Consider the following 15,092-nt stretch of genomic DNA (forward strand, 5'->3'; position numbering starts at 1 on the left):
TTGCCTGCTTTCATGAGGTTGGTCGATGATAACAGCTAGGACTAGAATTGTGGTGCTCTGATCATTTTCTGACTCCCAAATCACAACTCTCAACTAGATAAGTTTAAAGTGAAGGAAGGATGGGAAATTCCCTGACATTGTGATATTCAATGGTGTCAGAATATTAACACGCCATGTATGTCTCCATCACATCATCTGTGTATTCTTAAAGACAACACATCAATTAAAGTGTCTCATTCCAAGGGGAGCTTTAATTTTGTAAGTTTCAAGCAAGCCTACAGATTTTAAATGGGGACCGTCTGACATTGTGCCCGCATGCATTGAGGAGATACAGTAGGAAGCTATCGGTCTGCAGCATGTGGTCTTGAGGGTAGAAATGAGCCATGTCTTCAGAGTCAGTCATGAAAAGCTATGCGTGGAAACTGGGGTTTGTATGACTCCCTGCTGCCTGACCTCCTATCTTTCTTATTTCAGTCAACCACGGACATGAAAGAATAATCTACCCTTTTAATCCACTCATAGAAATGGTAGCTTGCTAGAGCTGCCATGAGAAAATTTCAGGCTGGGGGGCTTAAGTAACAGGAATTTATTCTCTCACAGTCTCGGGGACTCGAGGTCCCAGATCAAGGTGTCAGCGAGTTTGGTTCCTCCGGAGGCCTCTCTCCTTGGCTTGCAGATGGCCAGCTTCTGGCCGCGTCCTCACATGTCTGCCCTCTCTGAGTGTGCATCCCTGGTGTCTGTGTGGCCAGCTTTCCTCCTCTTGTAAGGACACTGGAATTTGTCCTTAGGAGGGAAAATTAGATTAGGACCCACACTAAAGGCCTCAATTTAATTTAACCATCTCTTCAAAAACCCTATTTCCAAATGCAGCCACTTTCGGAGGAACTGGGGGTTAGAGGTTCCACATATGAATTTTGGAGGGATACTCTCGGGCGTAACAATAAGTATTCTTTGCAATGACTGCATGTAGCTATGTGCCAAAGGAGTAAAAATTAAACATTCACCTCTTTGTTTCTTTTGGAGAATAATGAACAAAATATTAGAACAAAATATTTTCACAAATGCTGATTTGTGGTTCTTTCATTCATTAACTTGCCCACCCATTATTCATAGATCTGTCTTGTGTGTTCTGAAACTGGGGCAATATATTAGTGTCTGAGTAAGGAGTCGTCGGGTGCTGTGGGACACGTGTGGGCTTCCGTTTCCCTCCCTGTGTTCCCATCTCATATCAGTAAGCATACTCTACCCAAATTATCGGTTGACTTGCTTGTTTTTTCCACTAGACTGTGAGTGACTGGAGGGTATTCTGTCCTGAAGACATGGAAGGGTATATGCATATAGGGCACAAAAAACAACAAAGGTTGTTTTCATAATGAAGGACTGAAGGCATCATTTTCCCCCCAGTTATTATAAAACTAGACGTTATGTGGAAGATGTGTCAGAATAGCAATTGGTATTTAGAGGGACGTTCAAGACAGAGTAATTTGTCTGAGACTGACAGCCAGGCATAGTTGATTGTTAACAGAGAAGTGACATGTGACCCCAGTGCTTGCCATCCATTGGGTACATATTTTCTTCCTATTTCTCTATGTGGCACAAGTATTAAGACTATTGCAAAGCTCATAAGCACAGAATTTATGCTAAACCTGTGAGAGGGGCCATTCCATGGCTACAAATATGACTCATTTCATGCTATTAAAGTTTGTAAAGATTGATCAGTTATTTTTCACATTTATAGTCATGATCTAATTAAATCCAATGTAATGACAACCAAAATATTGGTACCTATTTAAACATAAAATAGTTGTTTTTACTTTAAGTGGGAAATTTTAGATGAGTATAAGAGAATGATTTAAGATTCAGACAAAGGCTTGTTTATTAAAAACCTCATCCCTGTGTTTACTGTACTTCACAGTTACATTGAAACCTAGAATGGTAAAAAAGACTTTGGGGGGGGAAAAAACAAAACTTAAAATTCCAATAGCGTGTAGGGAAGTTTGTTTCCTACATCCCAACTTTTAAAGGCTATTGCAAAGATGCTATTCTTGTATTGCCCTCTCTACATTTTTTCTGCCCTATTGTGGAAATATATACAAGTCCAGCAACTCCTAGGGAAATACTACCGAATTTGCAAATATTTGAATATTTATCTCCTGTGGGAAGATTAGAAAGTCACTCTCTGGCCCTTGTGTAGCTCTACTATGCAAACGCCAAGAGGATACAGCCCATAAATTCTATTAGCTCAGAACTCTGGGTGTCAAAAATACACTATCTAGATAATATTAGGAGATTTCCCCCTCACTGAATCACTGCTATAAAGTTAAACTTGGTCTTCAAAATATAAATCAAATGAATGTTTTCTGTAAAGCTACAGACCTTTAGTGTCTGTCAACTGAACTTCCACACACCTTTGAGTAGTCATTTCTCAAATTCAGCATGTATAGAATTCCTAAAATCTGAGCATTTGGAGAACTAATAGTAAAATATTAATGCTAATATACGTTATCTTCAATTTTGTGTCCCTAAGTAGTTTGGTGCTAATATCTTCATTGTAATTTGTTGTTAATCAGTGAAACTTGAGCTCTTCCTGAAATTAGTTCTTTTTTATAAGTAGCAGCACAGACCCCATCATAGGAGATACACTATAATTTGTAATTTTGCACAAAAATTCTCAAATCATTTGCCATTTTATATTGTAAGCAGTATAAAATAAAGTGGCTTAGAATCATTGGCACATACTACATATCTATACCCTATAAGCCTCAGCATCTCTGAAGTAAGGAAGACCTAACCCAGAGCACAGTGTAATTCAAAAGACATAGCTGAAATTATCTTGTACACACCTTATTATCTGCTATATCTCAGCATATAAAATACATGGCAGATGCCCAACATATATTTGTGGAGTGAATAAATAAATGGCATAAAAGCTATTTCTGAATGTGAGCTGTGAGCATTTATAAAATTCAAAAGCCAGTTACTAATTCTATCTCTCATTGTCCAGAAGCAAGGTATATGATAGAGGAGTAGTGTGAGGTGTGTGTGTGTGTGTGTGTGTGTGTGTAGGAGGGAGGGGAGTAGGGAGAGAGAAAGAGAACAGGGATACTGCTCTAGGGTTATATTATCATAAAAGCAACCAATAAAAAAAAATCTTGAGCTCAATATGCTATAATTTATTGTAAATTGGGTATTGGGGGTACTCAGGAATCCAGACTGGAAGACAACTGGCTAAGAATGCTGTCGGCCTACGGAGTTTTGCATGGAAGCCTTTGAACTCACCAGCCAAAGAAAGGAGAGAACGGGGGAGCACAGTTCATCACTAGCACAATGACAGTAGTAGTTCCCTTTCCCCTCCAAACGCGTGATTGTCAACTCCTAGCTGGTTGGGCTCCCCAGCATGTGCCACCAGTTACTATGTTGATGGAGGCACCAGGTCATTTGCTTATAGTTAGTTTTCTTGTTGCAATTATTTTTTTTACTATTCAACCATCAGGAGTGTCCAAAGTGTAGAGTTGTAAGGGGATACCTATGAGACCAAGAATTCTTGTTCTCAGAGTGCCAATAGCACCGTGGGTACCCGTGGTTGGCATAAGGATGCTCATGAGAGAGACTTGTTTTTTTTTGTTTTGTTTTTTTTAAAGGCAGCTAAGTAGAGCACAAACTAAGCCCACATTAAGGAGAATCAGGAGAGGCTCTGTGAATAATATACACTTTGAACAAGGTTTTTTATGAGAGGGGTGTATGTGGGTCTCTATGGCGAGGCGGAAAACATTGTGAGCACAAACAAAAAACGTGTTGAGTTGAGAATATAGTTTGGGTGCAGGGTTATAGATAAGCACTTACTAGGGCAAAGTGAGTCCAACTCTGCCAGTTAGTTTAAAGGGACGGAACCGGATGTTGGTGATGGGTAATTGCTCACCTAGTTAGAGAAAAGCCAGGTCCAGATTAAGGCTTTTATGAGGAGCAGAAGAACAGTGGTGTTGAGGCTAAAGAAAGCCTGTGTTTTTCATTAATTATAAGGTCAGACTCTGAGTTTTCTGGACCCAAAAGGCTGAGCAAGCAGCTGTGACACAAGGGCTGCACAGGGGCAGAATGAACAACTTGACCTTCCACGTGCTTTTTCTGGGGCCCATTGCTCTCCTGATGTCTATAGAGAAAACACCACCTACTAGGGCGACCACCCAGACTGTGTTCTCATTGGACCTTAACCGAGAAGTGATTCTCAAGATGGAATTCCTAATGACAGAGGAGCTGTGGTCACTAGTGGCCAAATTGTTCCAACATTTAAGAATTTTTTTTTTTTATTTCAGAGAGGAAGGGAGAGGGAGAAAGAGAGAGAGAAACATCAATGATGAGAGAGAATTATTGATTGACTGCCTCCTGCACTTTGCCTACTGGGGATCCAGCCTGCAACCTGGGCTTGTGCCCTGACCGGGAATTGAACCATGAACTCCTGGTTCCCATAGGTTGATGCTCAACCACTGAGCCACGCTGGCCTAGCTGTTCCAACATTTTTAACACCCAGGTGATGACTCCTAAGAGGGGAAAAAATCAGGAAGAAACTCTATTTTTTACTTGGAAGTTGTTAGAAAAACGACTTGATAATGTGCATTATATCATAAAGAAGCAAGAACTGCCACAGGAGACACCAATAAGAAGATATACATTTTTCAGTTTACACCAGGAGTTAAAAGAAAATCATTGCCTACTTATTGGTTCATTTTGTAAATTGAGATCAATGAAATTCTCCGAACAACAGCATGAAATCAATCGTAAAATAGCATATAATTCATGGCCAGTATTGTAAATTATAGTTTGCTCGACAGTAATCGGTGAGGTTTCCATGCGGTGGGGCACATTTCCGTGTAACACGTCTCAGGATGATGCCTGTGGATCCATTTCTGATGCATATCAGAGCGATCTGTTTTTCCCTGTCCACAGCTCTCTCTGTTTGAGCTTATGCAAACGCTGCAATCAGGCATATGGAAAACAAGATGGTTTTGTTAAGGGGCTTGATGAACAGTGGCCATACATTTTCAGGGTTCCCCCACCCTCCAGTGGCTGCGCTCAGATTTGTGTACATACCTGCAATTGTTTGAATCCATTGATCCATCACCTTGCCCTTGAAGGGCCTGATCACATCTGTGGAGACATATTACCAAATCAGTTGCAGTTCGGCAGGGAGGAGAGTTACTATTATATTCCTCTTGGCTTTCAACATAAAATTGATGGTTTTGCTTAGGGCTTTACCCCCAAAGAATGCCTTAGTCCTGCTTCCCTTGGAACCACGTTTTCACTTTCTCAAAATAACTCTGTAAAAAAGAATCACCCGTGTCAATTGTCCCTTTTTCACCTAGCTACCCTCCTCCCCCAACCTGGAAACTCCTCTTTTCTTGCCAAGTTTTCCTTTCTCTCTTCCTCACCATCGCCTCCCACTTTCCCGGTCCAGCCACCTGTGCAGCTCCCTCTAACATGTATCATGTGAGGCTCCATCCCCTTCTTTTTTTCATGCCTCATTATTCAAAGGACAGGAGTGACACTTCATCTTCTTATGGAAATACATGAAGAATAATCCACTTCGGGGTGGACAGCGCAGGCATAAAAATGACTCGGAAGTCAAAAAAGCTATTTAATCAAAGACTGGCTTTCTTTGTACTGTTGAGTTTATAGTTTTCAAATTTTCCCAATCCAAAGGAAATCCTCAGTTCCTGTTGTATTAGATTTCCCATAAGGATTTTTTGTGAATTAATTCATTTTAAAAAAAATCCAATGGGATAGAACATTTTAATTCTGCATAGGATTGGAAATCTTGGGTGTGGTTATCAAAAGCATGAATAAAGGTCAGAATGAGCATGAAGCATAAATCTCAGTCAATAAGATATAGCTATGTCTGTATTTCTATGAATATCTGTATTTTTAATTCTGTAACTCGACCTCATATATGTGATGTTATGCCTACAGTCCCTCTCAGGGTCCCTCCTGTCCTTTGAAGGTGTGAAAACTTGCAGGGTCATAGACAGTTTTCAGTATTTGGGTGTGGCCATCCATGATGCTTCATTCTCTGTGCAAAGGGGCCACTACTGAGATAACCCCCTCAGATCCCGGAGGTCTCGTCATTGCTTCCGTGTCACACTTGGGGAACTGAACTCTCAGCGGTGCTTTCTGTGGCCCCGTCCTGCTGCACACACCAAGGTCTTTTTTTTTTCCTGGGTCGTCTGCTGCCTGGGACTCTACCTTAGAACCAGGCGTCACAGCCCCTCATCCCAAGATCCTGCACATCCCTGTCTCCTTCCTTCTTCCCTCCTTCATTCCATCTGGGGTGTGTGACGTGGAGGAAGGGAGGGTCTGTGCCCTTTTTGTTTCTCCTGATCGTTAAATCTAAACCCCCAGTGCCCTCCTATGGCTGTGTAGAGGGGTTCTCTCTGCTTTCTGACCAGTCACATTCTGTTTCACGTATAGTACCTATTTTATAGGTAAATGCAGACTTCATAATTTAATGGATGGACATTTAGAGGAGACTATAACTGAGGGAAAGGCATGGGGGGAGGGGGAGGGAAGAGCAGAAAGGGAAAACCATATTGATGTTTATGACAACCATATTGATCTTGACCGCATGGCACAGATACCAAATATTATAGAGGTTCAGAAAGAGCTGGACCCGAGGACTTCAATTTGAGACCTCACTTGGTTCCCCCAGATTTGCCCAAACCATGGAAAGAGAAAAAATAAAGAGGTCAGTACAACGAAGGAAGAAACAAGGGAATAAGACAGTTATCACCGAGGAGTGCCAAGGGTCCAGCTCATATTGGAAAAGGTAAAAGTGTAGTGGACTCTTCCGCATGTTCAGCAATGTCTCTCAGTCACACCGCACAGATATGAGAAGATGATACGGGAAGACTTATCCCAGGCTAGGGACTGAGGCAGCAGATACAGAAGAGCCTTGAGGAGGTGAGGTGTCCTAGAGACCTGAAGAACATGACTTTGAAATGAGTCATCGAAGATCATGGCAAGGGAAATGCAGATGTTGTGAATACTCTGGAAATGAGAGACTGGTAGCAAAGGAGGGACTGCATTAACGTGACAAATGGAAGGGGTGGAAGGTCACCAGTCTGTGGTCAGACAGGGTAGATTTTAAATTAAGAGGCTAGGAAGTGGTTCTGGAGATGATGAGGTAGTGGGTCTAACCGTGCCCAATGGTGAAAAATGCAGTGGGATGAAGGGCATTCCATGTGAGGAAGTGGAAGTGGAGCCAGATTCGGGGATGAGTCATTACTGCGGATGTTGGAGTTGCCAAAAAGGTGAAAAAATAGAAAAGGGGAAGGGGTATGATGGAAAAGGAAACCAAGCCAAAGTGTGACATAGGAGGTGTAACAGTGCCAACTGGGTCCTGGGCATACATTTTCTTAAATATTGAATTGATATTGATAAACAGTGGCTGTGTTTTCTCCATCTGTGATATACATGTATACCTTAGAAAATTTGAAAATATATGTAATAAATCATCCATGTGTCCTCACTCAGAGAGAACCACTGTTCACATTTTGGCATCCCTTATCTCCTGTTTGTTTTTTGATCAGTCCTGCCCCGAGGATATTTTTTCCATTGATTTTTAAAGGGAGTGTAAGGGAGGGAGGGAGAGGAGAGAGAGGGAGAGAAATGTCTACGTGAGAGAGAGAGAGACATCAATTGGTTACCTCCCAAACACTCCCTAATCAGGGCTTGGGGCTCAAACCTGCAACCCAGGTACATACAATCCAGCCAAGTACATGCACTCGAGAAGTTGAACCTGCGACCCTGTGTATGCATGTGCCGATGTTCTAACCACTGAGCACATGGGTCAGGGCTCCTGGTGTGTGTGTGTGTGTGTGTGTGTGTGTGTGTGTGTGTGTGTGTGTTTTATGAAGCATTTGTGTTTGAGAATTCTTTTTAGGAATTCAGACAAGCACAGAAATATGACTGATGTTTACATCTTGGTAAAGTTGACAGGACTTTGGTGAGATTCATTCAATGAAATAATTGAGTCCCTGTGAAAAGAGGGTACTGAGGATATTTTAGAAATGGATTAGTGAATTACAGATTAGTTTATTCTAACACATGTATTCAAAACCTATAATGTGTCAGGCATTGTGCTAGATACAGAGGATGCAAAATGAATGTATCACCGTTTCTGCCCTTACAGAGTTCACTCTGAGGGCTCGAATGAACAGAATCAAAGTCATAGAAACAGATCCTGATGTCGGCATTGTGAGCGCTGTGCTGAAGGTGTGTGCAAGCACCTTGGGAGGAAAGGAGAGGATAATAGCTCCATCTTGTGCCAGAGGTCACGGCAGGGTGTGTCAGGGCAGCTGCAGAAAGAAACAGGCATTGGCACTGAGACTGGGCAGCTTGAAGGTCAAATAATAGTTGCTCAGGTGGAGAAGAAAAGAAAGGAATTCAGCCGAAGGAATGACAAGTTCAAAGTCATTGTTACAAGCTCTGTATTTGAATTTCAAAAGCAACTCCTGTAGTCTTCAAATATGTTTTAAAAATTATTTAAATGTCTCATTTATTTTTTAACAGAGTCACTGAACTAAGGCTAAACTCAGAAACCGATTTACCTGGCCAGGGACTTTCAAAAAAACAGTCAAATTGTCCAAATGAAAAGTGAAGCCAAGAGTTTGACTGACACCTGTCTATTTTAAAATAACCATCACATATTTAAGGGCTGAAACAGACTCTGTTTTATTGGCATCAGTTTTGATGGCTATCGATTCTTATTTGAAGCTTTCCTTTTGCCGTTCTAAGAAGTAGGGACGTAGAGGAGGAGTGAGATCTTGGGAATAAAAAGTCTGATTGCAAATGTGTTCTTGTTTCCCGCACCCCCTAGATTTAGCAGTGTTCTCGCCCCACCAGTTTCTGCTGTGTGCCTGTACACATGTGGGATGCGCGAACAGCTCCCTGGTGATGCTGTACACAGCACAGCTGCCACCGGAACAGGTGACTCCCCCGATTCTGACCGTCCTGGATTCCAGAACTATAAACGCACAGTGAGTAGCAATATTGTTTGTCACACGGGGTTCATGCAGGAATCCCAGTGCGTTCAATCAAGGGAAGGGCTTGTGACATAGAATTAATTTCATTGTGATTAAATGCATAGGAGTGATTAGTTCAGTGGTGCTGGGAACCTTTGATTATCCCTTGCCAAGTTAATTTCCATTTTGTCTTTATGCAATCAGGCCGAGCTACATGTGTACACAGCTTCTGTGCAAACTTCACGGAGGGGGAAACTGACCACTTACCCGGCCGCCTTGAGCTTTTTAGATGAGAGGCATTGTTTGTGCTCGTTTGGAGTTAGAGAGCATAAATGTACATTTCCTTTTTGAGGATAAACTGGGACCTCCGTGCTCCTTTGCAGTTGAAGTCAGAAAGGAACTTTCAGCTATAGGCAGGTTCAGATTATTTTTGATATTAGTAGTTTTTATCCATTTCCTAATACAAGAGGTACAAGGTATATTGCAGTACTGAGTTAAACCTCTCTTACCACCAGTTACTACTGTTTACATTCATCTCTCTCAGTCTCAATTTCTCATCTATGAAACAAGAACTTGGACTCAATAAATTAAGATATTCATTCAAACTGAAAAACATGACTCATATCCCATGGTCCCTAATTTGAACTCTCCCATTGGCTCTCCTTTTTGCCCTAAGCCAATCCCACAGTATTTACCCCAAAGATGTCCCACTACTGTAACTGTTTCTCAATTTACCAATTTCTGTCTGTTCCATGACTTGCCCAGTTTGTGCTCACGAACACATTGGAACCCTTGTGTGGAATGTTCTCTACTCCTCCTACCAAATCCAACCCGTCTATGAAGGACTCAGTCATGCCTCTAAGTCACATGTCACCTCATTCGAGAAGTCTTACTGCACTATTTCAGCCCTTCCAATCCACAACATCCCTGTATTCTAGAATTGCTTATTAACCATTCCATCAATGCCCTTTTCAAGACTGTTAATGCTATTCTCTCTCCCTCTCATTTCTCATAAGTGCTCAGATGTATTACTTAGCCCAAATTTTGTTCTATGGCTTAAGTTCAAAATCAAATGCTCACCTGAGCAGTGTTGCTTAATTGGTTGAGCACTGACCCATGAACCAGGAGGTCACAGTTTGATTCCCGGTCAAGGTACATGCCCTGGTTGCAGGCTCAATCCCCACAGGGGTGGGCAGGAGGCAGCCGATTGATGATTCTCTCTCATCATTGATGTTTCTCTCTCCCTCTCCCTTCCTATCTCTCTAAAAATGCAGTAAAAACATTTTCAAATATTTAAAAGTCAAATACTCAGACATTTTCATATTATTATCTAATCTATAATAATAAAAGTGTAATATGCTCATTAGGCCAGACGACCTTCCAAATGAAGCCGGGACTGTGAGGGAAGCCCGGGTCCCAGGTGCCTGCTGGCAGCCAGAGGAAAGCCCAGGTGCCAGAGGGAAGCTGGTGCCGGCAGCCAGGGGAAGGAAGGCCTAGTCTTGCACGGATTTTGTGCATCGGGCCTCTAGTTAAAATTATAAGTAACTAGAGAACAGGCACTATGCCTTATCTTCTTTATACCATTCAGAATAGACATTTAATAACTACTTGGTTGATGTTTTTTAAGTGAATCACTTTGAGTGTTCAGTGTGTATTTTGCTGTGGCCTGAGTCCAGGTTCACACCTGTCCTATAAAGGCTGTGCCCATCAGGCGTGACTTGAAGGAACGAGGATAATAATGCTGTACTTTTCCATCCCTAGGTGGAAACAACCAAGAAAACTAAATGGAATTCTGGAGCGCTATCTATTATATATTTCAAATCACATGCATGACTTTACCGTTTGGGATGTCGTCTATAACAGTACAGAGCTTTTTCAGGACCACACGCTACAGTACCTGTTGCCTGGCACCAAATATCTCCTCAAGCTGGGAGTAAGTTTGCTTTTCTCTATCACTTTCTCTGTCCCCTTCCTGTCTCTGCTGCTTCCCTTCCCTTTATTCCATCTTCTCTCCCTCCCTCACTTAAGAAAACAAGAGCAAACCCAAAAAACCCTCAGGTATCGCTATCCCCACTGAAAACTCACTTCAAGCTTAAATGTGAATGATGTTGATCTAATACACTTATTTCATATTATGCAAAATGATAGAATAACAATCTAAGTCAGTAGGTTTCCCAAATCTAATTTAGGATTATCAGAAATTACTTCTTTTTTATTATTTGCAGAACGTCCTAATTGTTGAGGGCTTTTCCCAAAATGCTTAGATTAATAGGGTTGTTTTCCCATGGAGCTTGTATTCATTTGAAAAACAATGCACAGTACGAAAATTTAGGTCTTATTTTTTCAATGAAGGTTTCAATGACCCCCCCACCCCAATATTCTTGATCATTATTATATTCCGGTTTACATCGCACTTCTATCTCAAAAGGACCATCACTTAATAAAACCCTAGAACCAACATAGTTTACAGATTTCTGTAGAGAGACAATAGACTTCTCTTTTTTCTCATGCAAAATTGCACTTTTATGCGAAGGTCTTTTAAAAGACCTTGATATTACTGTGGAATTTATTCCTTTTGTTTTTTGATGAAATATAATCTTTTTTAAGTTTAATAGCACATCTGAAAATAACTGAATATAAACATGAGATTGTCCCTATTTGTTTTAAACGCACTCTTCATTTTATAGCAATACCTATATAAGGATATTTGCTTTGATAAATGCCATAGAAAATATTCCGCTCTTGATTATGAATAAATTTACATTTATGTAGACACTGTGTATGCATTCATTTTACTTAACACACTCTTGAATGCTCTAAATATTATACCAAGAGAGAATAAACTACATTCAACCATTGCTAAGTGTCTGACCTGACACCATAAAACAAGGGCAATCAGACAATGTTCCAAACGCTGTCCGCACTGGCTCTCGGTGCCTAGGTGTTCCGCACGCCAAGCGGGCTCATGACCTGCAGCCTTCGTTACTTACTTTATCACCCAAGACGTTAGAAGTGTATTAACTCAATTTTCAGAGGCAAATCCACAAGTCCACACTATTTTCAAAAAAAGTAGTCATATCAGAATCTGGAAAATTCTCCACTGCTTAAAAGCAACCAGAATTAATTGTTACTCTCTTGGTTTTTATCAGGAGACAAATGACACAAAACAGGTCTACTCTCGGGGCTGTGCACTCCATGGAAACCCACCTGAGTCCCTCTATGTTTTATGAATCTGTGGTATCTTGAAAAATGAACAGCACTGGATTGTGATCCCACTCCCCTGAGTTTCCATTCCAGTTTTGCCACCAACTGTGTGGCCTAAGGCAAATTTACTTAACTGCACTGAGTTCAGTGTTTTTCAAGCCTAGAATTAGGATTTTTGAACTAAGTGCTTTTTTAATGTCTTTTTAAGTCCCAAAATACTATGATGCTAAAAAGGTGACCCCCAAACAATATTCTGTGGAGTCAGACGACATCTATCAGCCCCTGAATAATGTTGTTGCAAGATTGTAAAGATGTGGAAGTGTTGCCCTAACTCTTTTAGGGAAATACATTTGCTCACGTTATTTTTTATTTCACCATATTTATTAGGGCAGGAAATACACTGATATATGTTCAGGAAGTGTACTCAACTTAAAGGGTTTTTTACTCAACTCTGTTAACCAGTAAATGAAATGAACCAGAATATTTAGGTTTATCTTGGTTAATTAAGGGATTATCATATATTTCTCAGTTTCAACATCATAACTGGCTTTCAAGGTGGTAGATTAGTAGACGGAGATCCATATTCTCAGCCAAGTGGAGCGGCCTTTATAGATCATCTTAACATGTTGACTGCGTGTTGGAAAACAACCTGCCGACAACACCTTTAAGCAGGCATTATAGGCAAATGCATGGGAATGGGAACCGCTTTGATTCACTCTAGACTCAGAGCATATATGTTACTTCACATGGTTTTATTTGATTTTTCTTGTTGACTGGATTATAAACTTGAACGCTAGAGACTGTGTCTTTCAAAATTCTGTCTGCAGAGTCAAGCACAGTGCCTGGTGGAATCTGAAAGCTCAGCAAATGATTCTTGAATGACTGAACGCTAAGCATATTGATTTCATAAAGAATCTGAGGCTTCTGACATACATTAATTTGCTGTAAAGTGTCAGAGTCGGGGACTCTGTGATTTTAAACGTGTTCTTTCCACTAGAAGAAATGGCATACTGTGTTGTTACACTCGACAAATGGAGTCGTGAAGTGTGGTCGTCCCTAATAAACACAGTGCCAGCAATTAAATAAAGAAGATAGTGAGACAGACACACAAGTATCCAGATATGTATGGCCTGGTAATTTTCATATCACTGCTAGACATTTGCCTCTTGATGAAGGTTGAGTGTTAAATATATTTCGTGGAAGGGTTTTTGGAAGTGACTCTTGGAAATGACCTTTTCAAAGGTCATTTATAGGTAATCTGGCCTTGTTCTTTTGCTTCGTACTTTAACATATGCCACATTATTAACATCCTCAGAGCCTGCTTATCTGAAAGCAGGTGATTGGAAAGAGAAGGCTAGTTTTGGTTTTTCCTAATAGGCATGATTTCAAAAACAGTTGATGTACTTTTATTAGTCACACGTTTCATTAGACCAAAAAGTGAATTCCCTATTTGGTCAGAAGTGACTCATCATTTCAGGGTAGTCTCATGACTTTGCATTTTGTTAAATGGCCATAACGTAGGAGATGGATAGAGACCATCTTATTTTAATGGCTCAGAGGCTTTCAAAGAGTTTGCCATTTCATAAAGGCATCGTTAGTCAACCCACTATTTTGTTTAGATTTTCCAAGCCAGAATTGTAATGAGCATTCAGTTGCATTGAACTCAGTGGCCTCTGGTGCTGGCGGGTCAAACCAGATGCTGATTGGTTTAATTTCATTTAGATGATATGAATTATTAGATCATTTGGGATGCAACCTTAAGAGTATGTATTTCCCTATAAATGACAATGAGCTATTGTACTGCTCTCTCCACACCTCCAAATGCCTGCAAGAACAATGTGGAAAAACCCCAAAATATTGTGCAGGTAATTCTGTCATTTCAGCAGCCCCTGGATAAATTCTGCTTCATTCATTTACAAGAAAAATAACCTCAGGCACTCTTTAGACCCTTACGAAGTTCTCTGTCACATTACTTTTTCATGGATCTTCCCCGACAATCCAAAGAGCAGTCCTCCCAAACCAGAAGTTGTTTATCCCAGAAGGTATCCTAAAATTCTCAAAACCAAGTACATTTTCATTCACATTCTGTTTTTAAAAATACGTGGTTTGATGTCCCATAGAACAGTATTTCTCTGGGGAGAGTTCACTGGGAAAAGCCTGAGGCTCTGGTTGAGAAAAAGAAAAGTGACAAGTCGCCAGTCAGAATTAAACCCCATTGAGGTAGGAGTTTAACAATAAGATGCTGCAACCTTTCCCCCTCCCAAGGCCAACCTCTGGGAAAAGATGGATTTCTCTCCTGGGGACGGGAAAGAAGGCTCTTGGGGCCACTTTCCCATGATGACAGCACTGTCCCTCTGGCCTCCTTCCCGGCCATGTTTTCTGGTGGACGTTCAGCATTTGGAAATGTCCTAACCTTTCTTTTTTCCATGTTCAGATTGTTCTTGGGCTCACGGTGACATGTCCTAGAGTTTTGAGTCGGGGTTTGTCCACAGTGTCAATTGATCCTTCTTTATTTGCAAAGAAATCTGTTCTCGGGAGGAGAATGGCTTCTCTCTTCCATACATATGCACAGGCCACAGCTGAGAATTAGAGGCGGCCCACCGAGGTTAATTAGGTCCCCAATCTCAATGCAATGCCATGCCCGGGCCACCGTTTAACCCGTCTGAACCTGGCTGACACTGCTGAGAAATTATCCTGAAAACCTGGACTCACTGTCGCATTTTTCCCATAGCACGCGAGGTAGAGCTCCATGTTGATTGACCATATATTGTCATTTGTACCTGTAATAAATAGTTTGCGTTAATTTCGCAAATATTAAACTTCACTATAAAAAAAAATCTCTAAAAATCAGTCAGCTTTCTCCTGTCTTCAGGGACA

At 41.1% G+C, this 15,092-nt stretch overlaps 1 protein-coding gene across 1 annotated transcript in view; it reads left to right on the top strand.

The window, feature by feature from the left end:
* Window positions 1-15,092, top strand: part of USH2A (usherin) — a 396,481-nt gene that overhangs the window by 195,976 nt on the left and 185,413 nt on the right. The window contains exons 32-33 of the mRNA XM_036354768.1: window positions 8,867-9,026; window positions 10,773-10,944. Coding sequence (XP_036210661.1) covers window positions 8,867-9,026; window positions 10,773-10,944 — 332 coding nt within the window. The remainder of the gene's footprint in view (window positions 1-8,866; window positions 9,027-10,772; window positions 10,945-15,092) is intronic.

This window comes from Myotis myotis, unplaced genomic scaffold (genome assembly GCF_014108235.1).
Source record: "Myotis myotis isolate mMyoMyo1 unplaced genomic scaffold, mMyoMyo1.p scaffold_m19_p_21, whole genome shotgun sequence".
NCBI classification, from domain to species: Eukaryota; Metazoa; Chordata; class Mammalia; order Chiroptera; family Vespertilionidae; genus Myotis; species Myotis myotis.